This window comes from Chrysemys picta, chromosome 5 (assembly GCF_011386835.1).
Source record: "Chrysemys picta bellii isolate R12L10 chromosome 5, ASM1138683v2, whole genome shotgun sequence".
Lineage (NCBI taxonomy): Eukaryota > Metazoa > Chordata > Testudines > Emydidae > Chrysemys > Chrysemys picta.
This window is the reverse complement of record NC_088795.1, coordinates 143,608,503-143,633,960: the sequence shown is the minus strand read 5'-3', so window position 1 is coordinate 143,633,960 and position 25,458 is coordinate 143,608,503. Positions and strand designations below refer to the sequence as shown.

The following is a 25,458-nucleotide window of genomic DNA, read 5'->3' as shown; positions in this document are numbered from 1 at the left end:
TCAAACTTGTAAGTAAACAGCCAGGCAAGGCGTGTTAGTTTTTATCTTTGTTTTCTCAACTTGTAAATGTACCTTTTTGCTAGAGTGTTTATCTCTGTTTGCTGTAACTTTGAACCTAAGGCTAGAGGGGATTCCTCTGGGCTCTTTAAGTTTGATTACCCTGTAAAGTTAGTTTCCATCCTGATTTTACAGAGATGATTTTTACCTTTTTCTTTAATTAATTTAATTAATTCTGGTGCTGGTTGCGTTGCCAGTTCCGGTTCTGGGACTGGCTTTGGCTGGGTCTCTGGGATTGGATCCACTACGGCTGTTGCAGTCGTTGCCAGGTCTGGCTAAAGACACAGATGTTATTAATATACGCCACGGCAAAACTCTCCATCCCCCTCAGTAGCTAATCCCCCAGGCGCTGGAAGGTGGCTGGTGCCCCCTTGAGGCGGAAAGGCAGGGTCAGGCACTCATAGAGCCCCAGAGGGGTGATAAAGGCCGATTTTAACCTGGCATCTGCATCCAGCGGCACTTGCCAGTAGCCCTTTGTAAGATCCACGGTGGTAAGGTACCGAGCACCTCCCAGCTTGTCTAGGAGCTCGTCAGGCCTGGGCATGGGGTAGGCATCGGCTACAGTGATGGCATTGAGCTTCCGATAGTCCACACAGAACCGGATCGACCCGTCCTTTTTGGGGATCAGCACCACGGGCGAGGCCCAAGGGTTGGAAAATGGCAGGATCACCCCCAAAGCCAGCATGTTCCTGACCTTTTTTTTTTTAGGTCCTGTGTAGTTTTTTCTGTGACTTGGAAGGGGGAGCATTTTATAGGAGGATGTGATCCTGTCTCCACCCAGTGGACAGTCAGATTAGTGCATCCAGGCTGATTGGAAAAGAGCTGTCCGTACAGATGCAGCAACCGCTTTGATCTCAGCTCGCTGGGCCGGGGTCAGCCGATCCGAGAGGGGAATTGTTTCCAGGGGGGAGCCAGCTTTTGTTCCAGGGAACAGATTTACTAAAGGGTTATTTTCCTGCTCCTCCCAAATGTCAAACACCCACATTCCCCCTGTCATAATATGGCTTCATCCTATTGACGTGATACCCCCGGCGGTGGTGGGCCCGGTTCGACAGCTCCACCACATAGTTTACCTCATTTAGTTGCTTGACAACCTTGAAAGGACCTTCCCAGGCAGCCTGTAGTTTGTTTTTCCTCATGGGGATGAGAACCATCACCTGATCCCCTAGGCGTGGGTCCACGCCATGGCATAGGCACGGGCCCATGCCATGTAGTCATACCAGACCTTCTGCTTCCTCTGGGCTCTGGCCAGATTCTCCCATTTGTCTTTTATTAAACCTCTCCACCAGCCCATTGGATTGGGGGTGATACACTGAGGCCCAGCTGTGCTGGACCCCACATTTCTCCCATAAGCACCGGAGCACCAATCCAATGGGCTGGTGGAGAGGTTCAATGGGATGCTAAAAATGATGCTAAAAACATTTATAAACCAGCACCCGCAGGACTGGGACAAGTACTTACCTCACCTGCTGTTCGCGTACAGGGAAGTGCCCCAGGAGTCTACTGGGTTTTTGCCTTTCGAACTGTTAAATGGCAGGAGGGTAAGGGGGCCCCTAAACCTAATAAAAGACAAATGGGAGGGAAAGGTCACTCCCAATTAAGAGTCAGTGGTGGAGTAAGTCCTAACCTTCTGGAAAAGACTTGCTGAGCTCATGGGCCTGGCCAAGGAGAATCTGGCCAGAGCCCAGAGGAAGCAGAAGGTCTGGTATGACCGCACGGCGCGGGCCCGCGTCTTCACCACCGTGGCGTATATTAATAACATCTGTGTCTTTAGCCAGACCTGGGAGGACCACGTGTCCCAGGTTAGACAAGTGCTGGACCGACTCCAGGAGGCTGGGTTGACCATAAAAGCTGAGAAGTGCAAGGTGGGGATGGCCAAAGTACCCTACCTAGGTCACCGGGTGGGGAGCGTCTGCCTAAAGCTGGAACCAGCCAAAGTGGAGGTGATCAGAGACTGGCCTGCTCCACAAACCAAAAAGCAGGTCCAAGCCTTTATTGGGATGGCGGGGTACTATGGAAGATTCTTGCCCCACTTTAGCTCCATAGCCGCCCCCATGACTGGACTGTGCAAGAAAAGGAAGCCAGACAAGGTGGTCTGGACCAAGCAGTGCTGGAGGCTCTCTGTGCACTGAAAGAAGCTCTGGTCAGTGGCCCAGTTCTGGCAAACCCAGACTTTGACAAGCTCTTTATGGTGTTCACCGACACCTCAGACACAGGACTGGGGGCGGTGTTAATGCAGGAGGATGAAAAGGGGAAGAGACACCCCATCGTGTACCTGAGCAAGAAGTTGCTACCCCGGAAGCAAAACTATGCAGCCATTGAGAAGGAACGCCTGGCCATGGTGTGGGCCCTCAAGAAACTAGAGCCATATCTCTTTGGGCGACACTTCACCGTGCACACCGACCACTCTCCCCTGACCTGGCTGCACCAGATGAAAGGAGGCAACGCCAAGCTCCTGAGGTGGAGCCGGCTCCTGCAGGATTATGACATGGACGTGGTCCATGTGAAGGGAAGAGACAACCTGATAGCGGATGCATTTTCCCAGAGACGGGGCCCTGAACTTCCCCAGGTCACTGGTCCGAGTGACCCCGCTCAGTTCAGTCTCCAAGGGGGGAGAGATGTGATGCAGTAGGGAGCGGGGCGGATTGACCTGGGAATGTCGTCTAGTTTTACTGGCACTGTCTGCATGGGGGATGGGATATCAGGGGATGACTTTATTTGAGGGACGATACCTGAGCCTGTAACCTGAGCCGGGAGGGGGATGGGGCCAGGTGACACCTTTGCCCGGGAAACTGGACAAAGGCTGGAGGAGGAGCCGGGGGAGGGTGGAAGGACACGGCTGCAGTGGAGTTTCAGTTTGAAGCTGGCTGAGGAAATGGAGGGAACCCCCCAGGGTTGGGGTCTAAGCTCCCTGCCCCCCCCCCTACTCCAGAGGGACCTGGCTGAGGGGTCCTGGTTGTACCTACAAGCTCTGCTTGGGACTGTGTTCCTGTCGTCTAATAAACCTTCTGTTTTACTGGCTGGCTGAGAGTCACGGTGAATCGCCAGAAGAGGGGGGTGCAGGACCCTGACTTTTGATATTCTTATATCCTTACTAATATGTGTGAACAAAGACACTGTGTGTTGCTTCTCATACAATCCTAGAATAATAGAATATCAGGGTTGGAAGGGATCTCATGAGGTCATCTAGTCCAACCCCCTGCTCAAAGCAGGACCAACCCCAACTAAATCATCCCAGCCAGGGCTTTGTCAAGCCTGACCTTAAAAACCTCTAAGGATGTTGTCATAAACATACAGTTAAGGGTTAATTCTTCTTTTACCTGTGTAAGCAGAGTCAGGATGAGCTCTACCCTGACATCTGGTGGTGAATTGTGGCGAGTTTTGGAAAAGAACTTCAGGGGCTGATCTTGGTTGCGTAGGCACACCCACCCGCCTGGCATGAGCCCACGGCAGCCCAAAATGGTCACTTTGGCTGCTATGGGATCCCCAGTTTCTCTGTTATTGGGGCAGGAGGAATAAAGTGTTGTTACCCTGATTATGTAAATCAAGGACAATGAAACTCTTTTATGACAGAGGGTCTCACCATCACCTAAGTAGCACTCGCTAGAAAAAGGACATGGGTTCCAAAACCCAGTGAATTGAGAGAGGTCAGGGATGGGTATTTATAGTGGATGGTGTGGGTACTCTTTCAGGGCTGGAAATATCAATTGCACTATCTCCTTTCTCCACTATTGAATAGCAGAGTTAATTTTGATTCCATTAAGAACCTAGTTACAGGCTGCTATGTTGAGCTCGCTTTGGGCCAATGGTGCAGCAGCACTGGGGCTCCCCTACTACAAGGTGAAATCAATAAGGAGCTGAAATCACTGAGTGCCGTGTTAAGTGGGTGGGGGGCTGAAGCTATATGACTGAGCAGCTGGCAGAGCGGTGCAGTTGGCGGGACAGTTGGTGGAGCAGAGCGGCTCACGGGACGGCTGGTGGAGCAGAGCAGCTGGCGGAGCGGCTTATGGGACGGCTGATGGAGCGGAGCAGCTGGTGGAGCGGCGCAGTTGGCGAGACGGCTGGAGCGGCTCACCGGATGGCTGATGGAGCAGAGCAGCTGGCGGAGTGGCGCAGTTGGCGGGGCAGCTGGTGGAGCGGAGCAGAGCAGCTGGCGGAGTGGCTTGCGGTGAAGGCTGCAGCAGAACCCCACGAGGAGGTGGGGCAGTCAGCCTTGGACCACGTAAGGTGCCCCTTAACACCCCGGGGGGGGCGGGGCATTTCCACCCAGGCTGGGAGGTAAAACTCTGCAGATAAACTTTTGAACTCTGGGGCTGCAACGACCAGGGACAGAGACTTTGTTTTGTTGGACTTTTGGGTGATTTTTGGGTTGCTGGACTCAAGAGACTTTTGGGGTGTTGGACTTTTGGGACTTTGGGTGATTTTTTGGGTTGCTGGACTTAAGACCCTGAGGGGAAAAGGATACTGCCAAACTTACTTGGGGGTGGGTCTTTTGCTCATAGTTTGCGGTATGAATCCTGTTTGTGGTGTTTCCCCAACATGATACCGCATTGTTTCCCTCCTTTATTCAAAGGATTTTGCTACACTCAGACTCTGTGCTTGCGAGAGGGGAAGTATTGCCTCTTAGAGGCGCCCAGGGGGGTGGTATGTAATTGTCCCAGGTCACTGGGTGGGGGCTCGAGCTGGTTTTGCATTGCATTATTGAAACGGAACCCCTAGATACTGAACCCGGCCCTTGCTGCTGCCAACTTAGATGGGCAGAAGGGTTACACCTGTAAAGGGTTAAGAAGCTCACATAACCTAGCTGACACCTGACCAGAAGGACCAATAAGGAGACAAGATACTTTAAAAATCTGGAAGGGGGAAAAAGTCTTTTGTCTGTGCTGGGTGTGGGCTTTTGCCGGAGACAGAGAAAGAAGGAGCCATCCCACCCCTATAGGGTAGTGAGTATTTAGAGAAGGAATGAGTTAGGTTACTTTTATTTTCCTGTTTGTGAGTTCTTTTGCGAATAAGAGGGAGGGTAAATGTGGGTTCTTTGTGTAACTTTAAAGTTTTGCCCAGAGGGAAAACCTTTGTGTTTTGAATCTGATTGTCTGTGAGATTACCTTTCATTCTAATCTTACAGAGGTATTCCTTCCACCTTTTTTCTTTAATTAAAATTCTTCTTTTAAGAACCTGATTGATTTTTCATTGTTTTAAGATCCAACGGTTTGGATCGGTGTTCACCAAGACTAAGTGGTGATGGGATATTCTCAAGCCTACCCAGGAAAAGGGGTGTAAGGACTTGGGGAGGATTAGTCTCAGGCCTGCCCAGGAAAGTGGGGGTTAGGGACTTGGGAGATATTTGGGGAAAGGCAGAGTTCCAAGTGGCTCTCCCTAAATCTTTGGTTAACTCGCTTGGTGGTGGCAGCGTACTGTTAACCTAAGCTGGTAAAAATAAGCTTAGGGGGTCTTTCATGCGGGTCCCCACATCTGTACCCTAAAGTTCAGAGTGGGGAGGGAACCTTGACAGATGTAGATTCCTCCACCTCCCTAGGTAACCCATTCCAGTGCTTCACCACCCTCCTAGTGAAATAGTGTTTCCTAATGTCCAACCTACACCTCCCTGTAACAAAGCGGCCTCTGGTGGGACACAACTGAGAGTATCAATTCAGGACAATTGCTTAGAGCAGACGCTTCGCAATTCAGCACTGAGCTTTCCATCCGTTAGTCTCCTGCGCTTCTTGCATTTGATGTGTCCCGTAGCAGGAAACGTCTGCTCGCATGTGTATGTTGCGCCAAAGATTGACATGAGCTTTGCAATTCCGTGCCAGAGAATTAGACCGGGGTATTCAACCACCGTTCTTGTAAACCTTTCCTCTTTAGCTGGTTAATTTCATCTTCATCCAGGGCATGGACATGAATTAATTCCTCCTCAAACTTCCTTTTATCACCCCCAGAGCTCTACCATGCTACTCCACATTTGTTCAGATCAAATGCAAATGGATGTGAGAGCGCTGAGAGGCAGGGCTTCAGAGCTCTCCGAGAAGAAAAGCAGTTCTCGAAACGCTCTGCCAGTGTAGCCAGTGCTTGTTTGTGAACTGACGGATCAGATTGGGTTCCTTGATCAGTGTTTGTCCAGCATTTTTTCAAATGTGGGCAGTGAGTGTCGTCACATGGAGGTAACTGAGTTGACATTAACTGCAGGTGTAGCATGAATTTTCTGACACTAGCAATTAGTGTGAGCAAGAAGTGATTTTTTCCCCTGCAACGACTCGTTCAACACGTTCAGTTGACCAGTGATGCTGACGAGAAAAGCCACATCCAAAATTCAGTTTTCATCTTCCAACTCTGGGTACCTTTGAGATTTCTGAGCAAGAACCTGCTGGATTTCTGGTAGCAGTGCCAGGAAACAGCCCAGGACTTTACCACGGCGTAACCACCGCACTTCAGTGAGCGTGACGAGGTCTCCATCTTCTGTTTCAATTTGGTGCACAAGTTCCCCACCTGGATGGTGACGCAGGGGACGAGCGTGTATGAAGTGAACAATCTGCACCACGTTGTCTATTACAGCTTTCGGTCTGTCTCCCTTGTCAGGTTTAGCGCAGAGCACTTCTTGGTGTATGACGCAATGCACCCCAAATATGTCAGGGACACAAGCTTTCAACAAAGCACAAAGCCATGGTGTGTTCCTGGCATGGAGGGGCACCCATCTGGTGTAACCCGCTTCCAGCAACAAGGGCCTTTCCCAGCCGCTTGGCTAGTCCCTGCTCTGCCCCCCGCCCCACAGGCACTGCCCAGCCCTCCACAGCCCCCAAAGTGTGCACCCCCCCTTCCCAATAGCTGACCCTATAGCGTGCCTGCCACTCAATGAGCAGCCTAACCCCCTACCCCCAGCCTCCCTACAACCCCCGCTTCTACCCCGGGACACCCCCCCCCAATCACTGACCCTCCCCAGCCCACCTCCACCTGCCCCATGGCCCAACAGCTGGCGAGGGAGGATGGGCTGGCAGGCCGTGGGGAGGGGGTAGCAGCCCTGTTTGCTTCACAGCTTAGCTGATTAATCCAAACAGATGCAATCACCTCCCTGGCGGGTCCCCCCTCCCCCCTGCCCATTCTGCCGCCCGAGGGCACAGAGCCTCGGTCACTGGCAGGCAGCCCAGCCTGGCTCCTACACAGACGGAGCGGGTGGGAACCCCAGCGCACTGCGGGCGCTCTGTGCACAGCCCCTGGAGTGTCGCTAACGCAAACAGCCCCGGCCCAGCGTCCTAGCCACTGACCGGCAGCCAGGTACGGACCAGCACCACAGCCCTGTGTCAATAGAGCCCAACACGCCACCCATTGTACCTGCCAGCGGAGCTGGGCCCGAGGAGACGGGCGCCCGGCCTGGGCCTGGCTTCTGGTGCCAGGTGGCAGCTTCCGAGGCCTGGGGAAGGGGGGGCTGGACCGGGCTGGTGCAGCATCACCGGGAGGAGAGGGCTCCGCTGCTGAGCTAGTAGGAGAAATACGATGTGCCAGGAAAGGGGGGTCCTGGTTCCTTGGGCTCTTGGCTTCTCTCCTCCCCGGCCTGGGCAGCGCCTCTGGCAGCGCTAATGCCGTCGTTATCCTTCTGGATTCTTCCCATTCCCAGCAGCAGCCCAATGCTGGGGGCTGAAGGACGCAGGGGGTTAGGCCATTTTCCACTGCATGCATCTGATGAAGTGGGTTCTAGACCACGAAAGCTTATGCCCGAATAAGTTTGTTAGTCTCTAAGGTGCCGCAAGGACTCCTCGTGGTTTTTGCTGATACAGACGAACACGGCTACCACTCTAGACTTTTTGTATTATCTGCAAATTTTGCCACCTCACTGTTTACCTCTTTTTCCAGATCATTTATAAATATGTTGCATAGGACTGGGCCCAGTACAGACCCCTGAGGGACACCACTATTTACCTCTCTCCATTCTGAAAACTGACCATTTATTCCTACCCTTTGTTTCCTATCTTTTAACCAGTTACCAATCCATGAGAGGACCTTCCCTCTTATCCCGGTGCAGGTTACTTTGCGTAAGAGCCTTTGGTGAGGGACCTTGTCAAAGGCCTTCTGAAAATCTAAGTACACAATATCCACTGAATCCCCTTGGTCCACATGCTTGTTGACCCCCTCCAAGGATTCTAGTAGATTGGTGAGGCATGATTTCCCTTTACTAAAACCAGCTCCGTCCTCATACCCCGCTGTAGGCAAGGCAGGGCTGCTCGCCTCAGCACAGTCAGGGACTGAGGCACAGAGCGGCTAAGTGACTGGCCCAAGGGCACCCAGGCAGACTGTGGCGGAGCAGGGCATAGCACCGGCGTCGCCCCAGTCCGAAGCCAGTGCCGTAAGCACTGCACCACCCAGCCTTGCACTGGGAAGGATTAAAACCAGGCATTCCTCCCGCTGCGGGGCCTGCTCTCCACCAGCCCCTGGGGCCCGGCTCAGCGGCTGCAGGAGTCCCTGCCCTGGGAATGGCTGGGGAGCAACTGAATCCCGGCTGCTGGCTGGTGACAACAGTGCAGGGCTTTCCCCCTGGGCGGCACCACCCAGCCAAGGACCCCAACGGATTGGCACCTCCCAGCCCCTGTGCAGTGTGGGGCCAGGGTCCTGCATGGCACTGGCACACCAGGCCATTGGGGTCACGCCGCTCTGGGAGACCCGTAGCTCCGGCTAGCCGCCCACGTCCAGTCTCAGATGCCCTCCCCTGGGTACGTGCCCAGCCGGCTAGCCTGAGCTACTGCGGCCACACGGCTACTTTTAGCCCGCCAGCTCAAATCAGAGCGAGCACGTCTCCGTCGACTGCCCTGGGAACCAGCCGCCCAACTGTGCCCTTAGGGCCGAGGACACGAACCCCCAGACAGAGCTGTGTGCTCCGGCCAAGCGGGGCGTTTGCACCCTCGCTCGTCTCCTGCCACGGCTGCTGCTGCAATCGAGACACCTCGCACTGCCTGGGAACGGGTGAGCGAGCGGGGCTGTCAGGGAGGTGCCGAGGACTCTGGGCTGTGAGGAGCAAGAGCAAGTGAGCATGTGCACCCAGGGCTGCCATGTGCCCGGCCCACACGGGCCAGCAAAGAGAGGTCGATCTGGATAGGGTCCGTCTCCAAAAGGACATTGCACAACTAGCGGGTTCAGAGGAGGGCAATGGGGACCAACAAGGGCCTGGAAAAAACTGTCCCATGAAGAGATCAACGAGCCTGGGCTTGTTCACTCTTATCCGTCTCCTTTCTAAGGTGACGTGCTCAACATGAATAAAAGAACGAATGGGCTACAGAACGAAGATCCAGCGCTTCTGTTCTCCTTGTCTCAGGATACACCAACAAGGGGACAGCCAATGAACGGGAAGGGTGGGACATTATAAACCTAGCAAAGGAATTGCCTTTTCCACACAACACATAGCCAGCCTGTGGAACTCACTGCTACTGGATGTTGTGGGGGATGAAAAAATTGGCAAGATCCAAGGATTGGTCATTTCTGTGGATGACAGGAATGAGACATGAACTTGTCAAAGAAGAGTGGGTGAAAATTCAAATGAACCTTCATGGAGGTTTGTCATAACTATAAAGGGAAGGGTAATAGCTCTCCTGTGTACAGTACTATAAAATCCATCCTGGCCAGAGACTCCAAAATCCTTTTACCTGTAAAGGGTTAAGAAGCTCAGGTAACCTGGCTGACACCTGACCCAAAGGACCAATAAGGGGACAAGATACTTTCAAATCTTGGGGCAGGGGGAAGGCTTCTGTTTGTGCTCTTTGTTTTGGGGGTTGTTCGCTCTCGGGACTGAGAGGGACCAGACATCAATCCAGGTTCTCCACCTCTTTCTAAACAAGTCTCTCATATTTCAAACTTGTAAGTAAACAGCCAGGCAAGGCGTGCTAGTTTTTATCTTTGTTTTCTCAACTTGTAAATGTACCTTTTACTAGAGTGTTTATCTTTGTTTGCTGTACTTTGAACCTGAGACTAGAGACGGGTCCTCTGAGCTCTTTAAGTTTAATTACCCTGTAAAGTTATTTTCCATCCTGATTTTACAGAGATGATTTTTACCTTTTTCTTTAATTAAAAGCCTTCTTTTTAAGAACCTGATTGATTTTTCCTTGTTTTTAGATCCAAGGGGGTTGGATCTTGATCCACCAGGAGTTGGTGGGAGAAAGGAGGGGGATGGTTAATTTCTCCTTGTTTTAAGATCCAAGGGGTTTGGATCTGTATTCACCAGGGAATTGATGAAGAGTCTCTCAAGGCTACCCAGGGAAGGGAATTAGCATCGAGAGTGGTGGGAGCGGACCAGATCTAAGCTGGTAGTTAAGCTTAGAAGTTTTCATGCAGGCCCCCCCATTTGTACCCTAAAGTTCAGAGTGGGGAAGCAGCCTTGACAAGGTTTCCTTGCCAGGGTCGCCTGGTTCTTTAGGGGTCAGGGGCCATCTAGGAACCACTGAGCAATGGGGGTGAGTCTGATCCCGGCCGACTCAGCTCCAGGGGTGAAGTTCAGATCCAGGGGACCCAGGTGGCTGTGGGGAAGGAGGAGCCCCTGGGGGAACAATAATCCCAAGCCAGCACAAGAACAGTGTCACGCACGTGAGACTTTTCCTCCAAACTCAGTTTATTTTTTAACCCAAAAGATAAAAAAGTAGCAACTTGCTGGGAGTTAATTGACAAGCCAGGCAAAGCTCCCAGCGGCTGAGCAGGCAGGTGAAGAATCGCCCCCCCTGAGCCTTCAGCGAGACCCTGGAACCTCGTATCGGTAATAAAACAGGGAGAACTGCAGAAAGCTCTCGAGGAGCGATGGAGACCTCACCAAGACCCTCCGGAAGCCCATGCTCTCGTACAGCTGCTGGGCCGAGTAGTGAACCATGGAGGTGGACAGCACGACCGCACTGTACCCGTGTTCCTGGGCGAAGCGGATGACCGTCCTGCAGAGCGCCCTGCCTATGCCCCGGCCCCGGTGCTCCCTCCCCACGGACATACGCTTCAGTTCCAGGGCGTGCCCGCTTTCCGAGGGGTCGTCCGGCAGGACGGCCCCCACCATGCCCACCACTGACCCCTCAGCCTCTGCCACCCAGAGACAAGAGTCTGCTGCCTCCAGGTAGGTTCTCCGGATGTCCAGTAGGTCGTTGCGAAGAGACTGCTGGACATAATCGGTCCAGAGAGACCGGCTGCAAAACCAGCCCCCAGTGAGACCGAGCAGGAGAGCCAGGAGGGAGACCAGGAGGGACCCGGAGGCCGCGAGCACCGCCAGGAACAGGCCCAGGAAGAGCAGCTGGGCCTGGGGACACTTCAGCATGTAGATGAACGCAGCAGGAGTGTGCTCCATAATCCCACGTCCGAACATGGTGCGCACGGCCTCATAGTCACCGTCCTCGTACTGCCGGATGCGGTACAGGGCCATTGGGCTGCTCAGCCCAGGCACACTAGGGCAGACAGAGATTAAACCAGGGGAGTGGGTTGGGACATTGCTGATCCACCGGCCACTTCCTGCAGTGCCCCTGGCTTCTCGCTGCACTGGGCTCCTCCCCACCCTCACTGACTCCTGGCAAACACCTGTCACGCCTCCACCCACCGCCCTGCCATCTCATCACCCCCACTCCCAGCTACCTCAGCACCCACCCATCAGCCCTGCCCTGCGAGAGGAGCACCAGGAACGGGTCGGGGACGGGGGGAGACAATCTCTCCTAGGGGCTCAGGGTAGAGGGGCTGGGGGGGCAGGACAGGGGGCTTCACTAGGCGGACGCTGCCCTTTTAAACGCCAGCCCTAGCTGGCGACAGGCTGCCCATGGAGGTTCCATGCCCCACGCTCCAAGCAGCTTCCCAGACTAACGGGCTGTGATCCCGTCTGGAAGGGGACGGCAGGTGTTTGTGGATCAGCCTCTCCCCCTCCCCCAGATCCACACCCAGAGCAGCTCGCACTGCAGTGATCCCGTCACCCTCGTCCCCTTGTCCAGCGCGGTACCTACCCAGCGGGGGTGCAGCGCTGCTCAGGAAGACCTGCTGACCTTGCAGGAGTGTTGGGAGCAGATCCCTAGATCCCGAGTCCCCGGAGATTCCACGCTCGGGAGCAGAAGAGGCTTCCTGGACTCGTGGGAGAAGATACTCGCTCTGTATCTGGGGCCTTTGCCCCATGCTGTTGTGGGGGGATAGCTCAGTGGTTTGAGCATTGGCCTGTTAAACCCAGGGTGGTGAGTTCAATCCTTGAGGGGGTCACTTGGGGATCTGGGGCAAAATCAGTACTTGGTCCTGCTAGTGAAGGCAGGGGGCTGGACTCAATGACCTTTTAAGGTCCCTTCCAGTTCTAGGAGATAGGATATCTCCATTAATTTATAAAAACAAAAGACAATAACCATCAGCTGGGACCAAGCCCACAGGAAGCTCCTCAACTCCATGGGGCACTTCCTGGATTCCCTATTCCTCCTCTGCTCTTTCACCTTCCCCAGCAAGGAGCAGGGCAGGGGGCCCAGCCCTGGGATGGGAGGGGAAGCCTGGGCAGCAGGAGGGGTTGGGAGACCCCAGAGGGGCAGGTGTTGGCTGGATAGAGAGGAACGAAGGGGTGGGACGGAAGGGGTGGGAGCCCCAGCGCTTGGGACATAGAACAAGGCACAACGGCCCATGCTGCCCGGGACGGCCCAGACTCGCTTACCCTGCCTGGCACTGTCAGCTACACAGCCGGGGCCTCCCGTCCTCCCTGGGCATTGGCCAACAGCCCTCAGTGCGTCCAGCTCCGTGCACCATGGCAGGCACACAGCTCGGGGATTGTTTTAAGGCACGAACGGCCATAAACCTCCTGCACGGCCACGTCGCCAGGCCCCCGGAGCGTTCATGGGGCGGTTTGATTGGTCTCCCCCAGCCAGTGATCGCAACGAACAGAAAAACATTCGGGAAATTCTCCCCGGCCTTGTCGTGGGCGTACGTGAGCCGAACCCAGCCCCCGCAGGAGGCCAGCAGACATCCCAGGCAGCTGCCGGCTGGTGGGTTGGGCACTGACCCGGGAGCCTGGCACTGCTGGTGATGGGGGCAGGCTGCTCAGTGCCTCCCTTTGCACACCTGGCCTTGCACACTAACACTTCCCTGGGGAGACCCCGGACGGCCTGATTCCCAACCACGGGCTCTAACCACAGGCCCCTCGTGCTGCTCAGAAGCTCGCCTGCTCTGGGGCATGGTGAGCGACGGCTGCCCTCGGGGAAATGCTCCATGCCCGGCACAGGGGAGGGCCTGACATGCGCCGGATCCCCTCGGTTCGGCCTGGCCCTTACACACCCAGGCACCGCGGGAAGCTCTGGAGAGGAAGTGCAGCAGTCAGTGCTCACCCGCTCACACCTGTTCTGCTGCCTGGCTGGGCAGGACGCCTGGGTTCTCTCCCCTGCTCTCAGAACACCCTGGGCTCCAGAGCTCAGTGTAGCCGCGGCTTGGCCAGCCAGTCCCCAGGAACAGCCCCCACCTCCACGGCCCCTGCATGGGCACTGCGGGCTGGCCAGCTCAAGGCCTTGGAAGCGGTTTCAGTTCCTCCTTTTGCAGCCGAAAAGGAAACGCTCCCAGCTGCAGCCAGGAGCAAAGCCTTTTCCTCTCCCGAGCAGCCCCTTAGCACCATGGCCAGGGCCGGCTCTGGCTTTTTTGCCTCCCACTGCCTCCCCCCACTCCCGCCGCCCACGGGGAGCGTGGCAGGGGAGGGCGCCAAGCCCGGCTGGAGCGCCAGGAGGAGGGTGGCGAGCCCGCCGCGGCTTCGCTGGTGGCCAGAGCGCCGGGGTGAGGGCGGAGGGCCCGGCTGCAGCTCCGCTGTCCCCGGCGGCCAGAGCACCGTGGGGAGGGCGGCGAGCCCACTTGCGGCCCCACTCTCGGGCCGGAGCACCGCGCCGCCCCCCTCCAGGTGCCGCCCCAAGCACATGCTTGGTGGGCTGGTGCCTGGAGCCGGCCCTGACCATGGCACAGGGCCCCCCAGGCCAGCCATTGTTCTGTGGCCGTGCAAACCCCCAGGGTGCAGCGACACTCTGCAGTGCCCCCAACCCCGTCTCCCAGCTGCAGAACTCAGCTGTGCACAGACCCAGCCAGGGGCCTCCCAGCCGGAGTGAAAGCCCCCCACTTCCAGCCAGGAGCTCCAGAGCAGCGGTGATACAACCGCTAGCTGCCCAGAGCCGGGATGTAGCCGCCCTCCCCGGGAATCCAGCCAGCTGGCAGGGCCCAGGCTGCTTAAAGGGAAAGCAGGCTTTAGAGAGAGCCTGACGCAGGCAGCTCTGCCTGGGGGGACAGGACGGGGTCTTTGCAACAGTTCAGCTTTCCCCCGACAGCCGCACTCCAGCAATAAGCTGCTCCCCCCCCCACGCACTCCAGAGCCCCCCCCTCTAACTGCTTCCCTCCTTGCTGGCGGAAGCTCAAGCTGGTTCCTGGGCGTGGAAGCAGATTACAGCTGCGTCTCGTCGCCTTTGCGTGGCACCAAACGAGCTGCTCTGGGGCTGGGAGTCCCCATCTCTGTAAGGGGATCACAGCACGACCCCCCCGCCAGCGGCCGAGGCACATTCCCTGGGGGTCAGGCCTCGGCCACTTCACGCAGCAGCTAACAGCCAGAAGCCAGGCTGTGTGGGCTAGTGGCTGGGGCAGTGGGCTAGCATGCAGGAGACCGGGGCTACCCCAGCTCTGCCCCTGACCTGCTGCGGGATGTCGGCTCAGTCCCTTCCCCTCCCTGGGCGTGTTTCCCCTCAGCCCTTTGCCTGGGGCTTCTCTCTGGACTGGGAGCTGCTGGGGGCAGAGCCTGTCTGGCTGCGTGTGTGCACCACAATGGGGCGACCAGCCGCTGTGGGGGTCACACACACACCACGAATAGTGTCGGTTGCAGGTGGAAGTGGGGTGGGGGTGGGGGACATGAGCAAACTGGAGTCACAGCCCTTCCCGCCCCGTCCCTCTTGCCCAGATACTGGGGATGGGCACTCAGCAAATGCAAAGAACAATGGAACCTCCCCCGGGTTATTGGCATCCCACGTGAGCTCGCTGAAGGCCAGTTCGTGCGAAGCTCTGGTACCAGCTCTGCGCCGGAGAGACATCCCTGATGCTGCGGGTACTGCGGAGATGCTCCGGGCTGCGCCAGCGCTGTCTGTGGGGCAGGGACACCTTATAGTGGGGGGCTGAAAGCCAGTGAAACTGTCCCCAAAGTTTTTACCTCACACCCCACTTAGTCCTGTCCGCATCCTTCCCCTTCCCCCCCCCCCCCCCAGAGCTGAGGCTGGGAGCAGGGCGGTGTCTCCGGGAGAGGGGTGTGTGACGTTATAACTGTAATATAATATCTCATTGACAGATGACAGGGCCAGAAAGAGTTAATTAAACTGACCTGACCTATGGCCGAACTGTAGAGACTGGTTAGGAAGACAGGTAAATGAATAGAGCTTTGAAATGCAAGTCTGCATTGTTAGAGGTAGAAGGGGAGGTGTTTGCTCAGGTCTTGAGATGTAAGTAAACAAGTCTTGTCTATTGCTATAGCTTTGATTCAAAGATCAAAAAAGGAATATTAACATTTAGGAAGGCACTTGAGGGAAATAGTATTATTGTCTCTATGTCTCTTTGAAGGTTATGGTAACCTGTATCTGGACTGTTGAATGGATAAATTACCCTGTGCTAATTGCCAGGATGTTTGGGAGAAGGAAAGTTGAGCCTACTGTTTTCTCAGGCCAAAAGGCTGCTGGAAATGTATAAAAACCCTGGGACACGATCCTGCTTCATCTCAGATCTGCTTTGGGCTTCAAGGGGGGAAACCTTCAGCCATAAGGATTGAGATCCCCAGTCACTGACTGGAGTCACCCTGAATATGGACATTGGACTATAACCTATGGACTATTTCTAAAAGGACTTTTGGCAACTACAAGCTCATCTCTGCTATGCATCTGAACCTCAAGAATTGAATTCAAGTCTGTTTGTATATTGATCTTTTAACCAGCACTCTCTCTTTTCTTTTTTAATAAATTTTAGCTTAGTTAATAAGAATTGGCTATAGTGTGTATTTTGGGTAAGATCTAAGTTATAATTGGACCTGGGTGTGTCCAGTTATATCCTTTGGGATTGGAAGAACCTTTTCTTTTATATGATGAGATCAGATTTTCAGTAATCATCATCATATCTGATGTGTGTGTCTGGACGGAGGCCTGAGGCTGGGCACTTTAAGGGAACTGCGTTGGTTGGACTCTGAGTAACCAGTGAGGTAACACAGAGGCTGTTTGGGGCTGGTTGGTAAATCTAAGTATTGGAAGATCCACCAGCGTCTGGGGTTTCTCTGCCCCGTTTTGTTTGCAGTTCACCCTGATCGAGTGACCTCAGCTGGGTCCCACGGGCAGCGCCATCACAATGCCGTATCAGCAGGATGCACAGAACCAGGTCAATGAAGCTCTGGGTCAGAACCCCGCGCTATCCACATCTGAATGTTGGGACTGAGAGTTTGGTGGGTTAAAGAGCAGATGCAATGGGTGAGCAAAGAGCATATGAGGCCCTGATAAAAAAGCCCTGGAAGGTTTGTGTTCAGAAAAGGGGATCAGCTTTAGAGAGAAAGCTACAAATGAAGAACTGAGAGATCTGTTAATGGCCAGTGATCCGGAGGCAGGAGTACAGCCCTTACCTGAGGCTACAGAAGCTGCAGAAAAAGTTCGAATGCAAATGGCAGCAAATAAACTGCAACTTGAGCATGAACAGAAGCTCGCAGATCTTCGATGGCTGGAAAAGCAAAACATAGCTGAATTAGAAAGAGAAGCTGATCAAAGAAAGAGGGAGGCAGATGAGAGAGAAGAGAGAGCTTGTAAGGGGCGTCTGGAGCTGCTGGCTGCTGAGGAGAAAGCTCACCAGATGCAACAGGACACGGTCTGACTTCAGCTCCACGTCAAAAAAGCAAGGGAAGAACAGCAGAAAGTGTATCTTCCTGAAAGTCCAGTTGATAACAATGTTGGTATGTTGTATAATGCTGAGCAATTGTCTGGGTGTAACGAAATGTACCCCAGCGCTGCCACCTTTTATGTAAATGCCGTTACTGTGAGTTCAGTAGAAGGTGACCCCCAAATTGTGCCAATACTATGTATGGGAGGGGTAATGAAAAAATCATAGAGAGTGTAAAAGTCAATGGTAAAAGCTGTTTAGGGCAAATTATAGCTTCTAACATCACTCTAGTTAAAGCAGATCTTGTCAAAGAGGAAGATTACTTACCAAATCAGAGTGTGAATGTTGTAGTCCTCTATGAGTTTACTGTACGCGTGTCTTTAGCCAGAATCCACCTTGAATGGAATGGTACGAAGCATGAAGTTATATAGCTGGTGTAAGGAAGTTATTGCCTAAGGATCTTTTGATTGGGGAAGATGTTAAAGCTCTGTTCAGTCCAGGTAGCCAATCACAGGAAAGGAATGAGCTTAAACCTGTGTCTGTTATGGCAATGATTTGCCTGGGGAGGGTGTCTCCAAATTGTTGTCTATGCAAGAGAGCTATTTGGCTCTGAATGACGTTTCTGAATGTCTGTCTAATGTCTCAGAAGCAAATCTGAAATTAGATCAAGCGAAGGGAGAGGAGAATAAGAAAAGTTTGGATGAGCCCAGGCAGCCTTGTGAGCTGATGGCTTTGTCTAGTCAGCAGTTTGGGAAGGCAAGGAGAGTGGAAAATGAGTGTCCCTATCCCTTACCTGTTACCTGTGTGGAGAATTGTGACAGTGGAGGAAATGTGCCTGTGTCTGTCAGGGGTATTGACTTGCCTATGGAGGAAGCTACCTCGGTCTCCAAGCAGTTGTCTGTGAACAGGCCTGTGCGCTGGGACAAGGGAAATGAAATCCCAAGCTATGTGTCTGGTAAAGGAGAAGGTGTCTCCGGCTCTTCTTTGTCTGTGAAGCAGACTGTGTTGGTCGAGGGTGATTCAGTTGTTTCAGAGTTGGTTCTGGATTCAACTAAAGCCCAGAAGGGAATGGTCTTAAGTTTGTGTCTGCTGGGGAGAATGGCACTGGAACTAGGTGTCATGGCATTTAGTGTCATGGCGAAATCCCAGAGACCAGACAATTCTGGTGCTTGTATTCGGCCTATTGCTAATGTGTGGTTGGAAAAGGATGTAGCAACTCTGTCTAATCAGGGTGATATCCTAGCCAGGGCACAAGGAGAGCAAGAAGGTGATTTAATTGTGTTACCCACTGATGGTTTGACAACTTGTAGCAAGAAGGAAAGATTCCTGAACTTGTGTGTGTGGCAAAGGGAAGGAGAATGCTTCTAACCTTTTATCTAGTGAGTCTATGAGTTTGTCTGCAAGGGGATTGTGTAGAAATCTGCCTGATGGGACGAAGGTGATCATGGATGTGAGTAAGACCCAAAAAGAGTCTGTTGTTGCTCAAGGAAGGGTAAGAGCAGAATTTCTGTGAGGGGTGAACTGTGGCTTAGAAAAGCTCCTAGGGAAAGGAATCCTCATGGTAATCTGTGCAAGCAGCTTGCTACAGCTAAAGGGTTTAAAAGTGATTTAATCCAGGAAGTTTCAGTTCCTAACACCCAGAAATTTTCTCTTGTGAATGGATCCACTGACTTTCCTTTTGAGAGATCCAGTGTGGGTAGCTCTGAGAAGGTCTCAGATGGAGTAAAAGCTGTTAAGAAAGTTGAGCAGCCCTATAACCAAGTGGCTGTGTGTGGCCAGCTTGTTGGGAAGACAATGGTGTTGGAATAGGACTGTCTCCATGCTAATTCTGTGTGTGAGCAGTCTGTGCTTCAGGGTCTGAGGACAGATTTGGTTACTGGTGTTTCAGAGCAGAACAGTTTTATGGCTGAATGCTTAAGGCTGTTGGGGAGAGCAAGCCAACTCTCACCCTCAGACTCTTTGGATTCGTGTGGTCTCTCTTTAAGACGAGCCTTGAAATTGGAAGCAGCTGAAAATTTGCAAATTACCTGGGTGGCAGGGAGAAGAAAGATTTGCTAATAGCTATTAGCAAAGAGAGCACACCCAATCAGCCAGTGAATTCTGTTAAGCAAAAGAAATCAGACTTTGATCCTTCCGGACAAGGAGGAAAGAGAAAACTGAATTTTGCAAAGGGAAGCCACAGGATAGTCCTAAAACCCCAAAACGCCAATGGTATTGAGTCAAAGGTGTGGCATGACAAACATGACTGCAAATGGACACTTTCAATGGATTTGTTGCTCTTGCTAATGGTAATTTTTTAACTAATGTGTCACTATTACCAAGAACTGTAAAAATGTACAATGTGCCTAATCTTTTGGAAAATCCCTTGAACATGTTGAAAGTGATACATAAGAACACACCTTATGTTAAAAGGCCTTGTAATACTGATGTTGACTGTTAGTGCCTGTAAACAGTATTGGAACTTTTCACAGGAGAAAAGACATTCCAGACCGAATGCCCTGTATAAGAAGGGAAACTGAGGCACGCTAGCTTATTGCTTTCATGGCTAAATGCCAAGATTCCCGTACTATGGACAACATTAATATCTACATTGACTTAATGTTAGTTGGGTTCCAGACATTTGCCAGAGCTTGTATGGATAAAGTAGCTGTTTTCTTTAGCTCTTGGCAAGATCACATGAGACATACAGGAACCATGCTGCAAGAGCAGATCCAATCCACTATTGTTCTAGCCAAGTTTTACCTTAAGTTTGTAAAGAGATTCAATCATGTTATTGAACATGACTTTGGTAAACCATTTCTGTTATACACTAATACGGCTTCTAACCCAGTACAAGCCCTAGTGAGACAGAACCTAAGATGGGGAGCTCTAGGGATGCACTCAGCGATGTTTGTCATCCCTTCCTGCATCGATTTTGCGTTGGGGGTGTGACCTTATGAGTGTAATATAATATCTCATTGAAAGGTGACAGGGCCAGAAAGAGTTAATTAACTCACCGACTGACCTGACCCATGGCCGAACTGTAGAGACTGATTAGGAAGACAGGTAAATGAATAGAGCTTTGAAATGCAAGTCTGCATTGTTAGAGGTAGAAGGGGAGGTGTTTGCTCAGGTCTTGTGATGTAAGCAAACAAGTCTTGTCTATTGCCATAGCTTTGATTCAAAGATCAAAATAGGAATGTTAACATTTAGGAAGACACTTGAGGGAAATAGTATTATTGTCTCTATGTCTCTTTGAAGGTTGTGGTAACCTGGATCTGAGCTGTTTAATGGATAGATTACCCTGTGCTAATTGTCATGAGGTTTAGGAGAAGGAAAGTTGAGCCTACTGTTTTCTCAGGCCAAAAGGCTGCTGGAAATGTATAAAAACCCAGGGACACGATCCTGCTTCATCTCAGATCTGCTTTGGGATTCAAGCGGGGAAACCTTAAACCATAAGGATTGAGATCCCCCGCCCATTCTGCCGCCCGAGGGGACAGAGCCTCGGTCACTGGCAGGCAGCCCAGCCTGGCTCCTACACAGACGGAGCGGGTGGGAACCCCAGCGCACTGCGGGTGCTCTGTGCCCAGTCCCTGGAGTGTCGCTAACGCAAACAGCCCCGGCCCAGCGTCCTGCCCGCTGACCGGCAGCCAGGTACGGACCAGCACCACGGCCCCGTGTCAATAGAGCCCAACCCGCCACCCGTTGTACCTGCCAGCGGAGCTGGGCCCGAGGAGACGGGCGCTCGGCCTGGGCCTGGCTTCTGGTGCCAGGTGGCAGCTTCCGAGGCCTGGGGAAGGGGGGGCTGGACCGGGCTGGTGCAGCATCACCGGGAGGAGAGGGCTCTGCTGCTGAGCTAGTAGGAGAAATACGATGTGCCAGGAAAGGGGGGTCCTGGTTCCTTGGGCTCTTGGCTTCTCTCCTCCCCGGCCTGGGCAGCGCCTCTGGCAGCTTGTGTGATGATGCGGTTCTGGCGGGACCCAACTGAGAGTGCCAATTCAGGACAAATTGCTTAAACAGGGCAGTTACAGCCCAAGGCTGGGGTTTTTCCACCTCTAAGGCACCAAACCAGCCAGGCAAAGAGGACTTTGGTTTTACCCCACTGGCTAACCACAAGTCACACAAACAATTCCTTTAGACACTTCAGTTTCCCAGTATCACCACCAGTGCCACTCGTTATGGGGACAAATGGTTATGAAAACCAATATCCCAATATACACAGAAAAGGTTCTCCTGATCCCAAAGGACCAAGCCCCAGACCCAGGTCAATATACAAATCAGATCTTTCCCACAAATCACGCTGTTGCCAATCCCTTAGAATCTAAAATCTAAAGGTTTATTCATAAAAGGAAAAAGATCGAGATGAGAGCTAGAATTGGTTAAATGGAATCAATTACATACAGTAATGGCAAAGTTCTTGGTTCAGGCTTGCAGCAGCGATAGAATAAACTGCAGGTTCAAATCAAGTCTCTGGAACATCCCCAGCTGGGATGGGTCCTCAGTCCTTTGTTCAAAGCTTCTGTTTGTAGCAAAGTTCCTCCAGAGGTATGAAGCAGGATTGAAGACAAAATGGAGATGAGGCATCAGCCTTATATAGTCTTTTCCAGGTGTAAGAACACCTCTTTGTTCTTACTGTGGAAAATTACAGCAAAATGGAGTCTGGAGTCACATGGGCCAGTCCCTGCATACTTTGCTGAGTTACAAGGCGTATCTGCCTTCTCTTAATGGGTCCATTGTATAGCTGATGGTCCTTAATGGGCCATCAAGCAGGCTAGGCAGAGCTAATCTCAGCTTGTCTGGGATGTCACCCAGCAGCTTAGCATAAGTTTGCCATACAGACAGTACAGAGCCAATATTCATAACTTCAATACAAAACTGATACACACATATAGACAGCATCATCATAACCAGTGAACCATAACCTTGTCTTAGACACCCCATTTGACCCCCTTTATACAAGATTTGGGTGCCACTACAGGACCTTGGTTGCAACAATGATCTATATGGTCCCAGTTTATGTCAATAATGTCACAGCTTGGCACCAAGGACACATGGAGCAAAGAGCCCAGGTTACAGCCGTGGAGAGAGAGAACTGAAACAGCCCCCACGCCTCAGCTCTGCTGGTGCCCCTCACTCCCGACCCGCAGCCCCTGCTAGCCCAGCCTTGGGCTCCCCCCAGCTCTGCCAGGACCCCTCACTCCCGACCCACAGCCCCTGCTAGCCCAGCCCTGGGCTCCCCCCAGCTCTGCCGGTGCCCCTCACTCCTGACCCACAGCCCCTGCTAGCCCAGCCCTGGGTTCCGCCTGAGCTCTGCCAATGCCTGCCTGGCGATTTACGGGTTGCACACTGGCTCGGCAAGGCTGGGCAAGCTATGCCCAGATCCATCCCTGTGCCCCTGAAATTCTGACCAGAACGAGCCCCTGCGCCCCCAAGATGCCCGAGGCTCGCTGAAGCGAACGGCGTGAAAGCAGGGGTTGAATTGGATGCCATGGGATGAATCATATAGCTCCAGGGGCCTCAGGGGGCAGGATGCATTTTGCCAGGGGCAGGGACTGTGTTGGGAACAGCTCAACCCCACCCTGGCTTTGAACCCTGCCTGCCTTTAGGGGGCTGGGGCTGGGAGGCCACCATGGGCCAGCACCTCATCCAGTGGAAGGAGGGGGGAGGGGTGCACGTGCCAGCTTCACGGTTTGAACCCGGGTTTCAAGTCCCTCCTTTGCTTCCCGCTGAGCCAGCCGTGGCGGGCGTAGCCCCTCGACTCCTGCGCCCGTAGCCAGCCCCCCAGCCGCTCTCCTGAGCTCCGGGCGGGGGTGTCTGCAGGATCATAGTGTGCTGCTGTAACGCCGGGGCATGTTTACAACGGTTAAACCGGTTGGGTGCTTAACTCCCATTGACCTCGATGGGACGCACGGGGGTAAAGCAGAGCCACCGCGCTCCCGGGCCCGTCTGGGCCCAGCTCGTTGGTGTATCAGCAGCCACCCGGCGCCCCTGCAGCCCCCTGCCCCTGTGCATGCTGCCCGGAGGTGGGTGAAGCACCTTTGCCCTCGCTTCGCAGCCCCTGCGGGGCACTGGCATTGCCTGCTTCCGCCTCCCGCGAGGTTTGGGGCTGGCCCTGTCTAGGATCCTCAGCTGGTCCCCATCGCGCTGGTGTCTGGGCACCTCCCACCCTTTAGTATAGAACATAAGTGTGACTTGCACTTCATGTGATGTTATGAAAATATGCTAATGAGTGAATATGATGTAACTGGAATATGCTTCATGCAAAAGGTCTCTGGTAAGGTACCATTACAAAGCTTATAATCTACTGAGTGTGTTCATCCTATTTGTATGACTGTATCATTCTTGTATCTATAACTAGGAATATGACGTATACCTCTGTGGTCCTATTGTAGTTATGCAAAGTGTGGGTCATTAATGGTGGTTTAGAATCTTGATGGCGCCCATCAAACAGGACAATTGACTGTAGAGGCTCTGTTTACTTGCAGGCCTTCCTGTGACTCAGGTGGGGAAGAATGAAGGCTTGGGGTCTCACAGGACATGTGACCAAGTCACCTGGTACTGGAATCCATCTTAAACCTGGGGCTTTTCCATTTAGAAGGAGGGGTGGGGACCCAAAGAGAAAAAAGATTCCCGCCTTGGGCCAAAGCCATATAAGGGGGTGGAACAGAACAAAGGGGGCTGCAGTCATGAGAAATCCCCTAGCTACCACCTGAGCTGGAACAAGGACTGTACCAGGGGAAAGGATTGGGCCCAGACTAGGAAGGAGTCTGGTCTGTGGTAGAAGCTTATTGGAACATCTCTGAGGGTGAGATTTCATCTGTAATCAGTTTCTTAATGTATTAGGCTTCGACTTGCATGTTTTTGTTTTATTTTGCTTGGTAATTTACTTTGTTCTGTCTGTTATTACTTGGAACCACTTAAATCCTACTTTTTATATTTAATAAAATCACTTTTTGCTTATTAATTAACGCAGAGCAAGTATTAATACCTGGGGGAGCAAACAGCTGTGCATATCTCTCTATCAGTGTTATAGAGGGCGGACAATTTATGGGTTTACCCTGTATAAGCTTTATACAGGGTAAAATGGATTTATTTGGGGTTTGGACCCCATTGGGAGCTGGATGTCTGGGTGCTGGAGACAGGAGCATTTCTTAAGCTGTTTTCAGTTAAGCCTGCAGCTTGTGGGGGACGTGGTTCAGACTTGGGTCTGTGTTTGCCGCAGGCTAGCGTGTCTGGCTCCAGCAGGCAGGGTGCTGAAGTCCCAAGCTGGCAGGGAAAACGGGCTCGGAGGCAGTCCCAGCACATCAGGTGGCAATGCCAAGGGGTCTCTGTGACCGAACCCATCACAATGGTGTAGTCGAACAGGATCTGTGCACAGCTGATTGCTTTGAGACACTGGTAGTGACTTTAAGTGAGTTTTAAGTGTGGTGGCCGGAGAGCAGATGAAGTGGTTACTGGTTTGTTATTTTCTGTTTGCTTATTTCGGGTGAGGGAAATAGGGACAGAAAAGGAAGCAAGATGAGTGAGAGTGAAGCTGAGAAGAAGCTGGAACTGCACAGGTTGCAGATTGCCCAGAAAGGCTGAACACTGGGCCCTGGGAAAGTTCCTGTTAACTGAGAAGCCCCTGGGCTGAGTGAATCTCAGTTCCAGTGAACTGCAGACGGGTGTGGCCCAACCTCTGGGTCTGTGCTGACAGGAGTGGAGGGACGCCTGTTCTGACATGAGGGGATTCTCTGTGGTATCCCAGCCCATCAAGTGACAGTCTCAAGGGGAGATAAATGGAAATTGACGCGCAATTTGCCCAGGAAAAGGCTGCCATGGAAGTAGAAGCAGCGAGACAAAGGGCTGCCCACCAGCAAACCCTGAACTTAAAAGACAAAGCAGTTGAGGCCCAGAGAGAAGCACAAATAGAGACCCAGAAGCAGGAACTGGCTGTTATGGAGTGGAAGAGGGGCACAGAGACATGGATCCTGGAGATAGAAGTTGGGGTCCTGGTGACTGCTACAGTGGAAACAGATCCCAACGACTCTATAGCTGGAAGCAAGCCCAACCTGAGGCGGGGGGCACTACAGACTGCTGGGGAACACCACCATTTACCTCTCTCCACTCTGAAAACTGACCATTTATTCCTACCCTTTGTTTCCTATCTTTTAACCAGTTACCAGTCCAGGAGAGGACCTTCCCTCTTATCCCACGGCAGCTCACTTTGCGTAAGAGCCTTTGGTGAGGGACCTTGTCAAAGGCCTGCTGAAAATCTAAGTACACAATATCCACTGGATCCCCTTTTTCCACATGCTTGTTGAGCCCCTCAATGAATTCTAGTAGATTGGTGAGGCATGAATTCCCTTTAATAATAGCATCTCTGTCCTCACACACCGTTGTAGGCAAGGCAGGGCTGCTCGCCCCAGCACAGTCAGGGACTGAGGCACAGAGCGGCTAAGTGACTGGCCCAAGGGCACCCAGGCAGGCTGTGGCGGAGCAGGGCATAGCACTGGCATCGCCCCAATCCGAAGCTAGCGCCCTAACCATTGCACCGCGCAATGGTTGAGCTGGGCAGGATTAAAACCAGGCATTCCTCCCGCTGCGGGGCCTGCTCTCCACCAG

The 25,458-nt window shown here is 52.9% G+C and overlaps 2 protein-coding genes across 2 annotated transcripts in view; both read right to left on the bottom strand.

The window, feature by feature from the left end:
• Positions 1–25,415, bottom strand: part of LOC135984056 (putative N-acetyltransferase 8B) — a 156,762-nt gene extending 131,347 nt beyond the window's left edge. The window contains exons 1-3 of the mRNA XM_065598453.1: positions 17,203–25,415; positions 16,625–16,719; positions 11,994–12,108 (exon numbers count right to left, since the gene is read on the bottom strand). The gene's annotated coding sequence lies outside the window, so the exon portion shown is untranslated. The remainder of the gene's footprint in view (positions 1–11,993; positions 12,109–16,624; positions 16,720–17,202) is intronic.
• LOC101931009 (N-acetyltransferase family 8 member 3-like) lies at positions 10,424–11,970 on the bottom strand. The gene has a single exon (XM_005314806.3). It carries the CDS (start codon positions 11,426–11,428, stop codon positions 10,757–10,759), a length of 672 nt encoding a protein of 223 aa, XP_005314863.3. The 5' UTR covers positions 11,429–11,970; the 3' UTR covers positions 10,424–10,756.
• Positions 25,416–25,458: the final 43 nt, after the last annotated feature.

Excerpts from the sequence above, each read along its gene's own strand:
- LOC101931009 (XM_005314806.3), bottom strand. The coding sequence starts at position 11,428 with ATGGCCCTGTACCGCATCCGGCAGTACGAGGACGGTGACTATGAGGCC.